Source organism: Phyllobates terribilis, unplaced genomic scaffold (assembly GCF_046119375.1).
Source record: "Phyllobates terribilis strain yellow unplaced genomic scaffold, ASM4611937v1 Scaffold_5__5_contigs__length_657084704, whole genome shotgun sequence".
Classification (NCBI taxonomy): Eukaryota; Metazoa; Chordata; class Amphibia; order Anura; family Dendrobatidae; genus Phyllobates; species Phyllobates terribilis.
Window position 1 is genome coordinate 249,503,840 of NW_027362765.1, and position 19,739 is coordinate 249,523,578.

The 19,739-nt window shown below is 42.8% G+C and overlaps 1 protein-coding gene across 2 annotated transcripts in view; it reads right to left on the minus strand.

Moving 5' to 3' along the window:
- UNK (unk zinc finger) overlaps positions 1–19,739 on the minus strand; it is a 118,886-nt gene that overhangs the window by 42,962 nt on the left and 56,185 nt on the right. For both annotated transcript variants that reach the window (XM_073683993.1, XM_073683992.1), the window contains exon 3: positions 35–211. In XM_073683993.1, the coding sequence (XP_073540094.1) occupies positions 35–211 (177 nt within the window). The remainder of the gene's footprint in view (positions 1–34; positions 212–19,739) is intronic.

A 19,739-nucleotide genomic window follows, 5' to 3' on the forward strand; every position in this document is an offset into this window, starting at 1 on the left:
GTACTGAAGGAAGCAAGAGAAGTCATATGTCTACCTTATATCATATACTGGTGAACGGAGATCATGGGGACCATGGGCAAAGGCGCAGTGCTGACCATTTTTGGTACAATGACCCTTAGAGTCTGTCTCATGGATGCAGATGCCTGTTTTGTAATAGCGCAGGTGGTATCTTCTTTCTGTGTCACCTGTTGTTCTGTGCAGGAAGGGGCAACTGGACAAATACAAAAGGATATAATTAAATTGGATTAAAGACCTGAAATCCAGATGTTTATAGATACGACCTAAGAAACTAAAAGCAAAGAAAACACATTCAACAGAAAACACCTTAAAAAAAAAAAAGTTCCTTCATTTTTTAATATATTTATACAGGGGCTATTCATAGTGAACGACTTTAACCCCTTAGTGACCAAGCCAAATTTTAGAAATCTGACCAGTGTCACTTTATGTAATAATAACTCTGGGACATTTCAACATATTCCAAAGATTCTGAGACTGTTTTTTTGTGACACATTGTACTTTATGTTCGTGGTAAATTTAGGTCAATACTGTGTTTATTTGTGACATTATCGCAATTTTGGTGAAAATTATGAACAAAGCACATAATTTTTTTTAAACTTTCACTTTCTATATCCTTAGACCAGTTAGTGATGCTGTATAAAATAATTAACCGCTTCCCGAACTTGGACGTATCCATATGTCCAGGTCGGTAGGCACTTACAGACCTTGGACGTATGGATATGTCCAGGCGATTTTGCACGCACACAAGCTGTGCGTGCGCGATCGCCGCCGGGTGTCAGCTGATTCACTGCTCCCAGCACTTTAACCCCCTAAATGCTGCAATCGAAATCGATCACAGCATTTAGAGAGCAGGCAGAGGGAGGAAGCCCCCACTGCCTTAGATGAAAGGCTAGCAATATGCCCAAAAAAAGTATTGTATATAACACCTCTGGTCAAGGTTATAGTAAGTCAATCATAGTGATGAGGTGGTAATCGTAACCAGATGACAATATGTAAGTTACCTGCTGTGATGGAACCCTACGCGTATCGCTGCTGGAGGCAGCTTCGTTGCGGCTGATTGTTGCCATGGTGACCTAATGTAGTCATGACGACATCCAGGTCACCAGAGCTAGCAAACTTGCTAGATCATGTGCAGTGCATGATGTAGCAAGTCTGTTTGCCAGTGCAGCGCTGACAGCTTGTAAAGCATAGCATTGCTATCCTTTATAAGCGATCAGCCTGCAAAAAGTGAAAGTCCCATAGGAGTGAAATTCTCATACAGTCACACAGTCTATGGGACAAAGTGGAAAAAAATTGTAAAAATATAAAAAAAATTATTTCACCCATAAATAAGTAATTTTATGATAGAAAAATATATATAAACAAACAAAAAAGTACACATTTGGTATCGCCGCGTCCGGAACGACCAGTCCTATAAAACTGTCCCACTAGTTAATCCCTGTAGTGAACACCGTAAAAAAAAAAAAAACGAAGCAAAAAACGATACTTTATCATACCGCCGAACAAAAAGTGGGAAAAAACTGAATCAAAAGGCGAATGTAAATGAAAATGGTATCGCTGAAAACAGTCTTGTCCCGCAAAAAAATAAGCCGCCATACAGCTCCATCAGTGGAAAGTTAAAAAAAGTTATAGCTCTCAGAATAAAGCTATGCAAAAATAATTATTTTTTCTATAAAATAGTTTTGTGTAAAAGAGCTAGAAAGGATAAATGTGATCCCAAACATTATGTAAAATGTTCTCTAACAAAAGCTTCAACTCAATCCACAAAAAAAGCAAATCCCCACTCATCTCCATCATCTGTTATAGAATATATAGGGGGCTTCCACATTACTAGTAGCACAAAGGCTCATGAAAAGCAAAATGGCTCTTTGCCCCCCAAAATAAATCAAGCGAATTCTGCGCTTCCAAATACAAATGCCCTCTCTTTTCTGAGCCCCAGTGTGCCTAAACCACAGTTAGCGATGAGAGCCCGCCTAATTTACGGGTGCATGGCTCCAGAAACACGAGCTGGGCATAATGTACTGGGCACTACATTGGCAGTTTGCAATTTTCATTCAGTAACTTCCACTACTGTTTGTTTCTAGAAAACACCCCTGGAGTCAAAATAATCACTACACCTGTAGATAAATTCACAATGGGGTATAATTTCCAAAATGGGGTCACTTGAGGGGGAATTCTGCTCTCCTAGCAGTTAGGGGCTCTGTATATGGAGTCTGCAAACTATTCTAGAAAAATCTTGGCTCCAAAAGGCAAATAGCGCTCCTTCCCTCCGGAGTCTCGCCGTGTAGCTAAGCAGTACTGTACAGCCACATATAGGGTATTTCTACGTTCAGCAGAAATTGTGCAACAAATTTTGATGCAATTTTTACCCATTTCCCAGTGTGAAAAAGTAAAATCTGGGGCTAAAACAAAATTTTGGTGGTAAAATTGTAACTTTTTCTTCACTGCTCAATGGTATAAAATTCTGTGACCCACCTGTGGTATCAATATGATCACAGCACCATTAGATTAATTAATTGAGGGGTCTAGTTTCCAAAATGGGGTCAAATGTGGGGGGTTTCCACTGTTTAGGCACAACAGGGGCTCTCCAAAAGCAACATGACAAGCGCAGACCATCCCTCAGTCTGAATTTCAAAACGTCACGCCTTCCTTTCTGAGCCCTGCCATGCGCCCAAACAGTAGTTTTCCTCTACATATGGAGTATCTCAGGAGAAATTGCACAACAAATTTTGGGGTCCATTTTTTCCTGCTATCCTCATGAAAATTAAAAAAAATTGTGGCTAAAAACATTTTTTTTTGTGGAAAAATTTGAATTCTTTATTTTCACAGCTCAACATTATAAACTTCTCTGAAGCACCTGGGGGTTCAAGGTGCTAACCACACATCTAGATAAGTACCCTGAGTGGTCTAGTTTCCAGAATAGTGTCACTTGTGGGGGGTTTCCACTGTTTAGGCACATCTAGGGCTCTGCAAACCGTGACATGGCATCCGCTTATTATTCCAGCAAATTTTGCATTCAAAAAGTCAAGTAGCCTGCACCAATTCCATGGCTGTATTTTTTAGCGACGCAACGTCAACAGTTCAAACTACTGCAGGGTAATATTGTGACCGTGCTGCAAGATCATACAGAAGGTATCCCGATTATCCCCTTTTTGGAGGTTGGCTACCAGGGGAGGCAGCAAAAAAAGCTTCCAACGGTGCTCCTTATGATAAAGACATGGGAAAAAGCTAAGCAGTATACACAGTTTACCCCTATATGGCAAAACCCTAGACTTCCAGAGATGTTTAGATTAGAGGGCTTTAACCCCTGGAGAAAAGCTGGTCCGGCTACTATTGCCCAACTCCAGATAAGTGGGGTATTTAAAAGCTTCCAACAGCTAAAAGAGGAATTTCTTCTCCCAAATAAGTATTTCTTCCAATATCTCAAAATATGACATGCTTGGCTTAAACAAGACAAAATCTAAAAATTTTAAATAGATAATAATTTATTATTCTCTAAGGTTACAAACCAGAGCCATATAAAAGGAGCCATCTCTAGATTCTACAGAATACTACTAGAACACTTTATTTCAATACATCCATTAAGCCTTAACGAAAAATGGGAGAAGGATATTGGTATAATTGATCCTGATAATGGGACATAATAATGTCCTCAGTTCCACAGCTGTCCACTAGTGAAGCTCAGAAATTGTCACAGTTATACCTATTACACCAGGTTTATAGAATGCCTAAATTTCTCCATAAAATATTAGTGAGAGCAGATGATGTATATCCAAGGTGTGGGATGGGTCCCGCTGATATTTTTACACATGTTTTGGGTATGTAGCTCTCTTGAAAATTTTTGGAAACGCACTGTTGGTTACTTAAATGGTGTCTGATATAAATATCCCAATGCAACCTATAGTTTGTGTGCTAGGGTATGTAGATGGAGTAATTGAAGATGAAAATGAAAGATTGGCTATTAAAAAGGGCACTTAACCAGTGTGCTGCTATAATTTATTTTATTTGGTGAAATAATTCTCCTCCAAAATTTAAAGAATTTAGTGAGAAGATGCATTTATTGGTTCGGTTAGAGGAAGGGGTATACAAAAAAGCAAAGCTTTGGACAAATATTATAAGATATGAGGAAGATGGAAAGCCTTTTATGGTACGTCGATTTTATCTTTACTAGGTTCTATATCTGGGTAAATTTCTCACTTTTAAATAAGCTATACGTTGGAATGTTACATTAAATATATAACAACCTAAGTTACACAGGATGAATATACACGGTGTTCCAAATTATTATGCAAATAATATTTTCTCAGATTTTCCCAAATTTCCTATATGAATTGCAGTCATTGTAATTTTCCAGTCAAATAACTATTAGAGTACAATTGAAAGGTTTTTGTACAAACTGCCTATGATAACAGTATATTTTTTAAAAAATAAAAAACTCAAACTGCACTCATAATGCATGTTCCAAATTATTATGCACAGCAGAGATTTCAACCTTTTCATTTTAATAAAGAACAAAAAAATGGTCATTTTTGAAATTATAAGCATTAGCAGGTTATTACAAACTGAAATCAAACAGTTTTCAACTCAAAACTTTATTCTAGGTGATGTTACATTTGCACATAGGACACCTTGCTCGAAAGGAGCTTCTGAACTCTCTCGTCCATTGAATTTGTCAGGTTTTGGATGGTTTCTGCTTCAATTGTTTTGCATGAGGACAGAATACCCTCCCAGAGCTGTTGCTTAGATGTGAACTGCCTCCCGCCATCATAGACACTCCTTTTGATGATGCTCCAGAGGTTCTCAATGGGGTTGAGGTCAGGGGAGCATGGGGGTCACACCATAAGTTTGTCCCCTTTTATGCCCATAGCAGCCAGAGATGCAGATGTGTTATGTGCAGCATGAGACGGGGCATTATCATGCATGAAATGATCTCGATGGTCCAGATGGATGGAGTGGAGGATGGCTGGTTGATGGACACCCCATGCAAACACGGCTACGGCGCTAACAAGGAGGAGGTGGAGTAATGTTTTGGGTTGGAATCATGGGGAGAGAGATTGTCGGCCCTTTTAGGATCCCTGAAGGGGAAAAGATGAACTCCATAATGTATGTAGTTTCTCAAACAGCACTTCCTGCCATGGTTCAAGAAGAAGAACCGTGCATTCCGCAGCAAGATCATTTTCATGCATGATAATGCCCCGTCTCATGCTGCACATAACACATCTGCATCTCTGGCTGCTATGGGCATAAAAGGGGACAAACTTATGGTGTTGCACCCATGCTCCCCTGACCTCAACCCCATTGAGAACCTCTGGACCATCATCAAAAGGAGTGTCTATGATGGCGGGAGGCAGTTCACATCTAAGCAACAGCTCTGGGAGGGTATTCTGTCCTCATGCAAAACAATTGAAGCAGAAACCATCCAAAACCTGACAAATTCAATGGACGAGAGAGTTCAGAAGCTCCTTTCGAACAAGGGGTCCTATGTGGAAATGTAGAAAATAGCAAAAGGCAATGGTACTCACCAGCCAAGGTTTCAAGAAAAAATGCACACCAGGACACGGCCGGCCCCCTTTTTGTTAGAAGGAGGTAACACAGGTGCAGAATGCTAATGAACAATCGCCCTCACTCACTCTCACTGGAGGGGCGACTACCCAGCACTAAAACTGCACACAGATGAAACTTGCAGTAGGGTGCAATTCACACACTCGCGGCACTGTGCCTAGCCAGCATCCTATTACACGCCCCTACTATTCGACTAGGCGGGATGCCCGGCACCCTATCCGTGCATCGCAGAGTTGTGAAGCCCCCACTCACAAGGTCACCATTACGTCTATTGTTCTGGCTATGCTGTCTGTTTTTAATATGTGGAAATGTAACATCACCTAGAATAAAGTTTTGAGTTGAAAACTGTTTGATTTCAGTTTGTAATAACCTGCTAATGCTTATAATTTCAAAAATGACCATTTTTTTGTTCTTTATTAAAATGAAAAGGTTGAAAACTCTGCTGTGCATAATTTGGAACTTGCATTTTGAGTGCAGTTTGAGCTTTTTATTTTTTTAAAAATATACTGTTATCATAGGCAGTTTGTACAAAAACCTTTCAATTGTACTCTAATAGTTATTTGACTGGAAAATTACAATGACTGCAATTCATATAGGTAATTTGGGAAAATCTGAGAAAATATTATTTGCATAATAATTTGGAACACAGTGTAAGTCTATGAAAAATAGATGTGAGCACACCACAAAATGATAGAGTACAACAATCTGCTCACACGCTTCTATGAACATGTTTATTATCTTTGTATTGATAATGTGATTACTAATATAGGTGTAATTAACTTGGAAAAATATTGCAGCCTCTAATTTTTGTACCATTAATTATTAAATTATACCAACAAGGTCTAGAACGAACAAAGAGGGGAGGGGAGTTATATGGGAATTTGTGTTAATGTTTGTTTATGCTATAATTTGGAAAAATTCAATAAAAATCGTATCTGATAAAAGAAGTGGCGCTTCTTCTCTTCCAAGCCATGCCATGTGCCCAAACAGTAGTTTTTCTCCCTATATTGGGTATCCGTGTACTCAGGAGAAACTGCACAACAAATTATATGGTGCAATTTCTTCTGTTACCCTAGTGAAAATGCAAAATTTTGGGCTGAAAGCATTTTTTGTGAAAAAAATGTGATTTCTTTATTTTCACGGCTCAACATTACTTAACTTCTGTGAAGCACCTGGGGGTTCAAGGTGATCCTCAAACAACTAGATAAGTTCCCTGCGGGTTCTAGCTTCCAGAATAGTGTCACTTGTGTGGGGGGTTCCACTGTTTAGGCACATCAGGGGCTCTTCAAACACGACATGGCGTCCACTAATTATTCCAACGCATTTTACATTTAAAAAGTCAAATGGCGCTCCTTCCCTTCAGAGCCCTGCAATGCGCCCAAACAATGGTTTTCCCCCACATATGGGGTATCGGCGTGCTCAGAAAAAAAATTGTATAACAAATTTTGTGGTTTATTTTCTCCTGTTACCCTTGTGAAAGTAAAAAAAATTGGGTCTAAAGAAACATTTTTGTGAAAAAAGATGTTTATTTTTTCTTCCACATTCTATTAATTCCTGTGAAGCACCTGAAGGGTTAATTAACTTCTTGAATGTGGTTTTGAGCACCATGTGGGGTGCAGTTTTTAGAATGGTGTCACTTTTGGGGATTTTCTGTTATATAGACCCCTCAAAATCACTTCAAATGTGGTGTGGTCCCTAAGAAAAAAAAAAATGGTTTTGCAAATTTTGACAGAAAAATGAGAAATCGCTGGTCAACTTTTAACCCTTCTATCTTCCTAACAAAAAAAATTTGGTTCAAAAATTGTGCTTATGTAAAGTAGACATGTGGGAAATGTTATTTATGAACTATTTTGTGTGACATATCTCTCTGATTTAAGGGCATAAAAATAAAGTTTGAAAATTGCAAAATGTAAAAAATTTTGATAAATTTGTTTCTTTCACAAACAAACGCAAGTGATATCGAAGAAATTTTTACCGCCATCATGAAGTACAATATGTCACAAAAAAAACAATCTCAGAGTCAGCGGGATCCGTTGAAGCGTTCAAGTTATTACCTCATAAAGTGACAGTGGTCAGAATTGTAAAATTTGACCTGGTCATGAAGGTGCAAACAGCCTTGGGGGCTGAAGGGGTTGATAAATAATATTTCCTATATGTCTACATCTGCATCATTTTTGTCATTTTATTTTGCTAGGATGTGAAAGGGGTTAAAAGTTTAGCAGCAATTTCTCATTTTTTTCCCGAGAAATTTACAAAACCTGTTTCTTTAGGGGCCTATTAAGATTTTAATGGACTTTGAAAAGCTTATATATTGGAAACTCCCCAAAAGTGATACAATTTAAAAAACCTCTCCCCACAAATACTTCAAAACTGCTGCCAGGAAATGTTTTAACCCACAGGAATTAATGCAAACTGAAATGAAAAAAATTATTTTTAATTTTACCTCTAAAATATTGCTTTAGCCCCAATTTTTTCACTTTTACAAGGGATAATGTGACACCCCAGGGGTCTGGTTGCCACAGTGATAGAGATATTATGTCTGAGAGCAGGTGGGAGGTCTCTTGGTCGGGGATCCTGTGCATGCCACACCTCCTGCCCAGTCTTGGGAGGGGAAGAACTTCCCCTATATAAACCCGGGGCTGAAGCAGGGTTAGTCAGTCAAGGAGAGTAGAGACAAGAAACAGTCATAGGAAGAAACAGCAGAAGCTCAGTGGGAGCAATACTACTACAAGTCAGGGGCTGGCAGCTGCAGAGCTCGCCCTGACTGAGAAGATTTCTCACCGGACCCGGAGTCCGAGGCTGTGGGGACTAACTCTTACCCAGCAGCAGAAGCCGACCGGCAGGGGATTTCAGGTCCTCAGGCCCAGAAACCCGAAGGCACGGTCACACGTGTGGGACCAGCACCGCCATCGTGGAGCGGAAGCCAATAGAAGGCCCCGAGTCACCAGCCATACGGGTGAGCACCACACGGTACACTCAGGGACGTGGGCTACTTATATCCGCTTCTAGCAAGGTAGCCAGAAGAGTACAGTCAGTTTGGGAGGCCTACAACTCCGCCTGGCCAGGGGAGATCCCATCTGCTCAAGGACTGACCAGGCCCCGTTCACTAGCAAGTACTCCGGGAGGGTCTATCGTTGTTACCAGTAAAGACCCTGAATTACACCGCACCGTCTGAGTGGTTCCTGCTACCCCCATCATCCACATCTGCTGCCCTGAGGCCATACCCCTCCCGTTGGGGGTTATACCATCTACGCTGCACCATCCATCCACCGGCCTCAGCGGACTGTCCTGCAGCGGCAGCTCCATAGCTGCATTCAACGGGTGGCGTAGTCGTCCTGCATCTACCGCTGTTACATCGCCGCTCAGTTTGACTCCCTGGGCACGGACCGGGTCACCGCCACGAGACTACAACCCTCAAGAGATCCGGCTCCGGGTAAGCTCCCGCGTGCGCAACGCAGCGCGACACAGGCCCAGGGGCGCGTCAATAGCATGACAAAATTTGTTACCTAGTCTCCTGTGAGCGCGCTGATACCCCACATGTGGTCATAAACCTCTGGACAAATGACCAGGCTCGGAAGGGAAGGAGCAATAATTCAATTTTGGAACACAAATTTGGCTGAAAAAGATTGCGAGCACCGTGTCACATTTGCAGGGCCCCTAAGATGTCTAAACAGCAGAAAAACACATTTGCTAATCATAAAACTTGGTCTTGCTAACAAAACAGTTGTCCCACAATTGCGTATATTGTAGCAGGAAGAATAAACTGTACTGGAGTGAAGGGCAAAATGTTCAAAATGTGGAGGAAAATGCAGCCAACTATGGAACAAACTCAGGTTTGCCACATAGATGAAAAAACACAAGCAGGGGCTAGAATGACAGGTTTATCTTTCAGAGACTGGTTGTACAACCAGGGCTGTGGAGTCGATAAGCCAAACCACCAATTCCAACTCCTCAATTTCCCTGACTTCCGACTCCAACTCAGACTCCACAGCCCTGCCTCACTACTGAGCATGTACATAAAGTGTAGCACAGATTCATCTCAACTAAAAGCCCAGATCCTGAGATCAGGAAGAGACCAGACATTTATAGGACATTTCATATCTTTCCCAAATTCTTATGAAAACATTTACAGCACATTCTGCATTGAACTACTGTACCCAATTTATTATACATTTTAGAAGTCGGAGTCCGTCCATTTTATACTGACTCAAACTCAGACTCCACCAAAATGTATATGAATATGAGAGACGACTGTGCCAATAGACGTGGTACACCATGGTACGCTCCTGCTCGCCAAGGTAGGAGCCTCTATGTGCCACAAAACAACCAATCCCCTACAGAATTCTGAAAGTATTGCCTGGTACAGGAGGTTCGGCAAGAACCATGCAGTAAAGCTCATAGTGTATAAGTACGGAACAGTCTAATTGTTGGAGATCCTCCAATAAAATAATCATGCCCGTATCACTATTATAAATATATAAGCAATATAAATGCAAAGAAAAGTCTGGAATTACTTGTCAGATGACCTGACTTTTCAAGAACATTTGTGGGGTCGACATTCTGGAGTATACAGACGTGGATATGTGGACCAGAATTTGTCTGAATAATAATTTAGCATGTGATGATCGTGGCCTGGAATGAATTGTGAAATGTGTTTTACTGTTAAAAATATTCTTTTTATCACTTGTCCAATAAAAATTCCTCTCTACTGAGGCCCACTAAACAGAAAATATAAATTATTTGGAGAAAAAAAAAAAAAAGACCACCACAGAATTACAGTGGATACAGAAAGTATCCAGACCCCTTTAAATTTTTCACTCTTTGTTTCATTGCAGCCATTTGGTAAATTCTAAAAAGTTCATTTTTTTTCTCATTAACCCCTTTACCCCCCAAGGTGGTTTGCACGTTAATCATCAGGCCAATTTTTACAATTCTGACCACTGTCACTATATGAGGTGATTACTCTGGAACGCTTCAACGGACCCCCCTGATTCTGAGAATGTTTTTTCGTGACATATTGTACTTCATGATAGTGGTAAAATTTCTTCGATATCACTTGCGTTTATTTGTGAAAAAAATGGAAACTTGGCGAAAATTTTGAAAATTTTGCCATTTTCAAAATTTGAATTTTTATGCCTTGAAATCAGAGAGATATGTCACACAAAATAGTTAATAAATAACATTTCCCACATGTCTACTTTACATCAGCACAATTTTGGAACCAAATTTTTTTTTATTAGGGAGCTATAAGGGTTAAAAGTTGACCAGCGATTTCTCATTTTTCCAACAGCATTTACAAAACCATTTTTTTTTTTCGGGACCACATCACATTTGAAGTCACTTTATGACAGAAAATACCCAAAAGTGACACCATTCTAAAAACTGCACCCCTCAAGGTGCTCAAAACCACATTCAAGAAGTTTATTAACCCTTCAGGTGCTTCACAGGAATTTTTGGAATGTGTAAGAAAAAAATTAACATTTAACTTTTTTCACAAAAATGTTACTTTAGACCCTATTTTTTTTTATTTTCGCAGGGGTAACAGGAAAAAATGGACCCCAAAATTTGTTGTGCAATTTCCCCTGAGCACGTAGATACCCCATATGTGGGGAAAAAACACTGCTTGGGCGCACGGCAGGGTTCGGAAGGGAAGGAGCGCCATTTGACGTTTTGAATGTAAAATTTGCATGAATAATTAGCGGACGCCATGTTGCATTTGGGGAGCCCCTTATGTGCCTAAACAGTGGAAACCCCCCACAAGTGACACCATTTTGGAAACTAGACCCCTCAGGGAACTTATCTAGATGTGTGGTGAGCATTTTGAACCCCCAGGTGCTTCACAGAAGTTTATAACATTGAGCCGTAAAAATAAAATTTTCACATTTTTCCCACAAAAATGTTTTTCAGCCCCCAATTTTGCATTTTCATAAGGGTAACAGGAGAAATTGCACCATACAACTTGTTGTGCAATCTCTCCTGAGTAAACCGATACCCCATATCTGGGTGAAAACCACTGTTTGAGCGCACAGCAGGGTTCGGAAGGGAAGGAGCGCCATTTGACTTTTTGATTGTAAAATTTGCTTGAATAATTAGCGGATGCCATGTTGCGTTTGGAGAGCCCCTGATGTGGGGGGTTTCCACTGTTTAGGCACAAGTGACACCATTTTGGAAACTGGACCCCTCAAGGAACTTATCTAGATGTGTGGTGAGCACCCTGAACCCCAAAAGTGCTTTACAGAAGTTTATAACATGGAGCTGTGAAAATAAAAAATCAAACTTTTTCCACAAAAATTATGTTTTAGCCCCAATTTTTTTTATTTTCACAAGGGTAAGAGGAGAAAATGGACCCCAAAAACTGTTGTGCAATTTCTTCTCAGTACGCCAACACCCCATATGTGGGGAAAATACAGGGTTTGGGCGCACGGCAGAGTTCAGAAGGGAAGGAGCACTGTGTCACTTTTTGAACGCAAAATGAGCTGGAATCGAGAGCGGACGCCATGTCGTGTTTGCAGAACCTCTGATGTGCCTAAATAGTGGAAACTCCCCACAAGTGACCCCATTTTGGAAACTACACCCCTCAAGGGTTTTATCAAGGGGTATAGTGAACATTTTGAACCAGAGGTACGACACAGAATTTGATAACATTAGGTCATCATATTGAATAAGTTGTCATTAGTCTTGAGCGCAAGTTCTCGCTACTTGAGTTTGCATCGGGTACTCGGGTATGCACCGTGTATTGCGCGTGCTTGAGTGACATGCTCGAGTCCCCGCCCGCATGTTTCACGGTTATTAGACACCCAAAAAAAAAAAACAAGCGGGGATCGCTCATGCATGGCAGGCAATCCTCGCAGGGTTTTTTTGGCCGCGAAGCATATGGGGCGGAGATTCGAGCATGTCACTCGAGTTTGCATCGGGTGCTCGGGTATGCACCGAGTATCGCGGGTGCTCGAGTGACATGCTCGAATCTCCGCCCCATATGCTTCGCGGCCAAAAAAAACCCGCGAAGATTGCCTGCCATGCATGAGCGATCCCCGCTTGTTTTTTTTTTTTGGGTGTCTAATAACCGTGAAACATGCGGGCGGGGACTCGAGCATGTCACTCAAGCACGCGCAATACATGTAGCATACCCGAATACCCGATGCAAACTCAAGTAGCTAGCAATTGCGCTCAACACTAGTCGCCATATCGTCGTCTTTTTTTTCCAAACTCCAACCCCAACCCTAGAGTTTATTTTTTACGCCGTTCCTCGTGCGGTATAAATGATTAGACGACTTTATTCTTCGGGGCAGTGCGATTACAGCAATACCAGATTCATATCGGGTTTTTATGATTGACAGCTGTCACACACTAAGAGACGCATTTTTTTGTAAAATCTAGTTTTTGCAGCGCCATATTTTGAGAGCTATAATTTTTCCATATTTTGGCCGACAGTCATGTGACGGCTTGTTTTTTGCGGGATGAGTTGATGTTTTTATAGGTGCCATTTTCAGGCACGTGACAAATCTTGATCGCTTTCTATTCCGATTTTTGGGAGGCAGAATAAACAAAAACCAACAATTCAGGAATTGTTTTTTTTTCTATTCTATTCCGCGTGTGGTAAAATTGATAAAGTAGCTTTATTCTTCGGGTCAGTAAGTTTACAGAGGTATCACATTTATATCGTTTTCCTAGGTTTTGGCACAATAAAAGCCATTTCATAGAAAAAAATATTTTTTTGCATTGCTTTATTCTGAGAGCTATAACTTGTTTATTTTTCGGAAGATGGAGCAGTATGGCGGTTTGTTTTTTGCGGGACAAGATGACGTTTTAAGCGGTACCATTTTTTTTTTACATTCGTCTTTTTGATCTCGTGTTATTCCATTTTTTTGTTTCGCGGTATGATAAAGCATTGTTTTCTGCTTCGTTTTTTAATTTATTTTTTTACCGTGTTCACTGAAGGGGTTAACTAGTGGGACAGTTTTATAGGTCAGGTCGTTTCGGACGCGGCAATACCAAATATGTGTACTTTTATTGTTTTTTTTTTTCATAATAATATTTATTGATGGGTACATTATATTTTTATTTTCAGTGGATTATTTTTTTTTTACAAATTTTTTATTTTTTTAACACTTTTTGCTTTTATTCTTTGTCCCACTATGGGACTTTCACTTTTTTTTATTCTGCTCGCCTGTATAGCATAGGGATGGAGCACCATCCCTGTGCTGTACAGGCTGTCAGCGCTGCAGATGCAGAAGATGCGCAGTGCATGACCAAAGTATCTTCCTGCTGTCTGGTGACCCGACATTGGGTCGTCATGGCAACATCTGGGAAGCCGCGGCAGACAGCGTTGTACACCGGCAGGAGAGGTGAGTATCACGATCACCTCCCCTTGCCACCGCAATGCTGCGATCGACTTCGATCGCAGCATTACGGGGATTAATGTGCTGGGCGTGGTGCGGGACCGCTCCCAGCACATAGCACCGGGTGTCAGCTGTGATAATCAGCTGACACCCGGCGGCGATCGCACTCGCACAGCCTGTGTGGCCGCAATCGCCATGATGTACTATTCCGTACCTGGCTCTTAAGTCCCAGGGCGCAGGTACGTATTAGTACATCTTGGGCTTTTAAGGGGTCAATGTACACTCTGCACCCCATCTTGACTGGAAAAAAACAGAAATGGAGACGTTTTTGCAAATTTATTAGAAAAGAAAAACTGAAATATCACATGGTCATAAGTTTTCAGACCCTTTGCTCAGACACTCATATTTAAGTCACATGCTGTCCATTTCCTTGTGATTCTCCTTGAGATGGTTCTACTCCTTCATTGGAGTCCAGATGTGTTTAATTAAACTGATATGACTTGATTTGGAAAGGCACACACCTGTCTATATAAGACTTCACAGCTCACAGTGCATGCCAGACCAAAAGAGAATCATGAGCTCAAAGGAACTACCAAATGAGCTCAAAGACAGAATTGTGGCAAGGCACAGATCTGGCCAAGGTTACAAAAGAATTTCTGCAGTACTCAAGGTTCCCAAGAGCGCAGTTGCCTACATAATCCTTAAATGGAAGAAGTTTGGGACCACCAGAAATCTTCCTAGACCTGGCCGTCCAGCCAAACTGAGCAATCGTGGGAGAAGAGCCTTGGTGAGAGAAGTAAAGAATAACCCCAAGATCACTGTGGCTGAGCTCCAGAGATGCAGTAGGGAGATGGGAGAAAGTTCCACAAAGTCAACTATCACTGCAGCCCTCCACCAGTCGGGCCTTTATGGCAGAGTGGCCCGACGGAAGCCTCTCCTCAGTGCAATACATATGAAAGCTCGCATAGAGTTTGCTCAAAAACACATGAAGGACTCCCAGACTATGAGAAATAAGATTCTCTGGTCTGATGAGACGAAGATAGAACTTTTTGGTGATAATTCTAAGCGATATGTGTGGAGAAAACCAGGCACTGCTCATCACCTGCCCAATACAATCCCAACAGTGAAACATGGTGGTGGCAGCATCATGCTATGGGGGTGTTTTTCAGCTGCAGGGACAGGATGACTGGTTGCAATTGTAGGAAACATGAATGCGGCCAAGTACAGAGATATCCTGGATGAAAAACTCTTCCAGAGTGCTCTGGTCCTCAGACTTGGCCGAAGGTTCCCCTTCCAACAACACAATGACCCGAAGCACACAGCTAAAATAACAAAAGAGTGGCTTCAGAACAACTCTGACCATTCTGGACTGGTCCAGCCAGAGCCCTGACTTAAACCCAATTGATCATCTCTGGAGAGACCTGAAAATGGCTGTCCACCAACGTTCACCATCCAACCTGACGGAACCGGAGAGGATCTGCAAGGAAGAATGGCAGAGGATCCCCAAATCCAGGTGTGAAAAACTTGTTGCATCATTCCCAAGACGACTCATGGCTGTACTAGCTCAAAAGGGTGTTTCTACTCAATACTGAGCAAAGGGTCTGAATACTTATGACCATGTGATAGTTCAGTTTTTCTTTTTTAATAAATTTGCAAAAATGTCTACATTTCTGTTTTTTTTCAGTCAAGATGGGGTGCAGAGTGTACATTAATGACAAAAAAAATGAACTTTTTAGAAACAAGGAGTTAAAAATTTAAAGGGGTCTGAATACTTTCCGTACTCACTGTAGTGGTCATTCATGTCACTTTAATAATGGGAAGTTGCGTGGTAGATCTCAAAATAGTGGGTGACACAAAGGCCTGGTTGAGATGTGAACATGGGGCAAGAATACTAGGAATCACTCCTTCTATCGTGCTTCCTACTAACCCGGCATCTTTTTTGCTCCGCGGTAAACATTCTGCAGGCATATTTTATGCCTGCCTAACAAAAAAAAAACGAAATCTAATTTAACACTAGTAAACCTAATCTAGCACTAGTATTTTTTCATAATATTATAAATATATAATATATATATATATATATATATATATATATATATATATATATATATATATATATATATATATATATATATATATATATATATATATATACATATACACAGTGCCTACAAGTAGTATTCAACCCCCTGCAGATTTAGCTGGTTGACACATGCGGAATTAACTTGGCATTGTGACATTTGTACTGTAGATCAGCCTGGAAGAGGGAAATGCACTGCAGCAAATTTTGTTTTTTTGTTTTTTGCTTTTTTTAAAAACGTAAAAAGTTAATTCAGAGTGTCATTTATTATTCAACCCCTCAAACCACAAGAATTCTGTTTGGTCCCCCTAAAGTATTAAGAAGTAGTTCAGGCACCAAGAATAATGAGCTTCACATGTGTGGATTAAAGATCTCTTTTGCCAGCCTTTTCTGACTATTTAAGACCCTCCCCAAACTTGTGAACAGCACTCAGACATGGTCAACATGGGAAAGACGAAGGAGCATTCCAAGGCCATCAAAGACAAGATCGTGGAGGGTCACAAGGCTGGCAAGGGGTACAAAACCCTTTCCAAGGAGTTGGGCCTACCTGTCTCCACTGTTGGGAGCATCATCCGTAAGTGGAAGGCTTATGGAACTACTGTTAGCCTTCCACAGCCAGGACAGCCTTTGAAAGTGTCCTCCCGTGCCGAGGCCAGGCTTGTCCGAAGAGTCAAGGCTAACCCAAGGACAACAAGGAAGGAGCTCCGGGAAGATTTCATGGCAGTGGGGACATTGGTTTCAGTCAATACCATAAGTAACGTACTCCACCGCAATTGTCTCCGTTCCAGACGAGCCTGTAAGGTACCTTTACTTTCAAAGCGTCATGTCAAGGCTCGTCTACAGTTTGCTCATGATCACTTGGAGGACTCTGAGACAGACTGGTTGAAGGTTCTATGGTCTGATGAGACCAAGATCGAGATCTTTGGTGCCAACCACACACGTGACGTTTGGAGACTGGATGGCACTGCATAAGACCCCAAGAATACCATCCCTACAGTCAAGCATGGTGGTGGCAGCATCATGCTGTGGGGCTGTTTCTCTGCCAAGGGGCCTGGCCATCTGGTCCGCATCCATGGGAAGATGGATAGCACGGCCTACCTGGAGATTTTGGCCAAGAACCTCCGCTCCTCCATCAAGGATCTTAAGATGGGTCGTAATTTCATCTTCCAACAAGACAACGACCCAAAGCACACAGCCAAGAAAACCAAGGCCTGGTTCAATAGGGAAAAAGTCAAGGTGTTGGAGTGGCCTAGTCAGTCTCCTGACCTTAACCCAATTGAAAACTTGTGGAAGGAGCTCAAGAATAAAGTCCACATGAGACACCCAAAGAACCTAGATAACTTGGAGAAGATCTGCATGGAGGAGTGGGCCAAGATAACTCCACAGACCTGTGCCGGCCTGATCAGGTCTTATAAAAGACGATTATTAGCTGTAATTGCAAACAAGGGTTATTCCACAAAATATTAAACATAGGGGTTGTATAATAATTGACCCACACTTTTATGTTTAAAATTTAATAAAATTCAACTGAGCAACATAACTTTTTGGTTTGTAAGATTTATGCTTCTGTTCATAAAACCTACTCTCGTTTGCAGTTTGAAGGCTCTAACTTATTTGCATCTTATCAAACCAGCTAAATCTGCAGGGGGTTGAATACTATATATATATATTACACATACAGTACAGACCAAAAGTTTGGACACACCTTCTCATTTAAAGATTTTCTGTATTTTCATGACTATAAAAATTGTACATTCACACTGAAGGCATCAGAACTATGAATTAACACATGTGGAATTATATACTTAACAAAAAAGTGTGAAACAACTGAAACTATGTCTTATATTCTAGGTTCTTCAAAGTAGCCACCTTTTGCTTTGATGACTGCTTTGCACGCTCTTGGCATTCTCTTGATGAGCTTCAAGAGGTAGTCACCGGAAATGGTCTTCCAACAATCTCCCAGAGATGCCTTCAGTGTGAATGTACAATTTTCATTGTCATGAAAATACAGAAAAATCTTTAACCCCTTAATAACATCTGACGTACTAATACGCGTCTGTGCCCTGGGACTTAAGAGCCAGACCCGTATTAGTACGTCATGGCGATCGCGCGCGCACACAGGCTGTGCGGGCGCGATCGCCGCCGGGTGTCAGCTGATTGTTGTAGTGCCGGCGTCCCTGCCCTCTGCTAGGCAGGGACGCTGTTCCCCTCACCGCTCTGCTCCGTGCCCGGCGTCCCTCTCCCGCTCTGCTGGCAGCGCGCGCTCCTTCCCGGCCACTGTGCTTAAAGGGGCCGCGCGCGCCGTCCTAAGGAGTCCCCGGCCAATGGCCGGAGGACTTTACCATATATAAGGCACCTCCTCCAAAATGGAGGTGCCCGAGCAATGTTGTTGCACTGTTCACTACTCTGCTTCAGCCCTCAGGTCCCGTTGCCAGTTACCTGCCAGTTACCTGCCAGATTCCTGCCTGATTATCTGCTACCTGCCTGCTAGTCTGAGGTCCGACGGTCTGCCTTGCTACTCCTGTCAGTCTGTCTAAGGACCAGCCTGCCCGCTCACCTGGGAGCGCACACCAGCCACCTGCCTGCTTGCCTGAGGTCCGACGGTCTGCCTTCCTACTCCCGTCAGTCTGTCTATGGACCAGCTTGCCTGCTCACCTGGGAGCGCTCACCTGCTACCTGCCTGCTAGTCTACCTGGAGGCTCCGCCGTCACATGCTGTGACCACCTGCCTGTCCAGTGATTCCTGCTCGCTCACCTGGGAGCGCTCATCTGCTGCCTGTCTGCTAGCCTACCTGGAGGCTCTGCCGTCACGTGCTGTGACCACCCGCCTGTCCAGAGACTTCTGCCCGCTCTCCTGGGAGCGCTCATCTGCCGCCTGTCTGTTGGTCTTCCTGGAGGCTCCGCCGTCACATGCTGTGACCACCCGTTTATCCAGAGACTCTCGCCTGCTCACCTGGGAGCTCAAGTCTACCATCAGTCGCCACAGGTCGTACCAACCCTTTACCCAGAGACTGCCCCGGTCACTTACCGTGACCACCTGCCCGTTCACCCAGAGACTGCCCCAGTCACTTGCCGTGATCTCCTGCCCGTTCTTCCAGAGACTGTCCCGGTCACTTGCCGTGACCATCTGCCCGTTCACCCAGAGACTGCCCCAGTCACTTGTCGTGATCTCCTGCCCGTTCTTCCAGAGACTGTCCCGGTCACCTGCTGTGACTGCCTGTATGGTCGCCACCCGCTCCCTTACAAGGACTGCCCCCTTGTATAGTAGCTCAGAGGTTCCGCCTCCCAGACCCGTTACAGTTTGCTCGGGCCATGGAACCCGGTGGCACCCAAGCTCCCTCGCTCTCGGACCTCTGTCATGAACTGTCCCGTCAGAGGTCCCAACAGGAGTCCATCCTGGGTCACCTGCGGAATGTCAATTCTCGCCTGGACACTCTGACTGCTCCACCAACAACCACCGCCAGTGCCATGACTCGCAACCCGGCAGCTCCGCTGCCCACCAATACCATGGTATCCTACCCCGGACCCCGGCTTTCTGCACCTCCTCGCTTCGGAGGCGACCCCGCCCAGGCTCGGGGCTTCATTAATCAGTGCACCCTGCACTTTGAACTATTGTCCCACCAGTTTAACTCTGACCGGGCCAAAATTGCCTTCATCATGTCCCATCTCACCGGGGAGGCCCTGGCCTGGCTAAATCCTCTATGGGAGAGAGGAGACCCCCTGGTGTCCGACCTGCCTGCC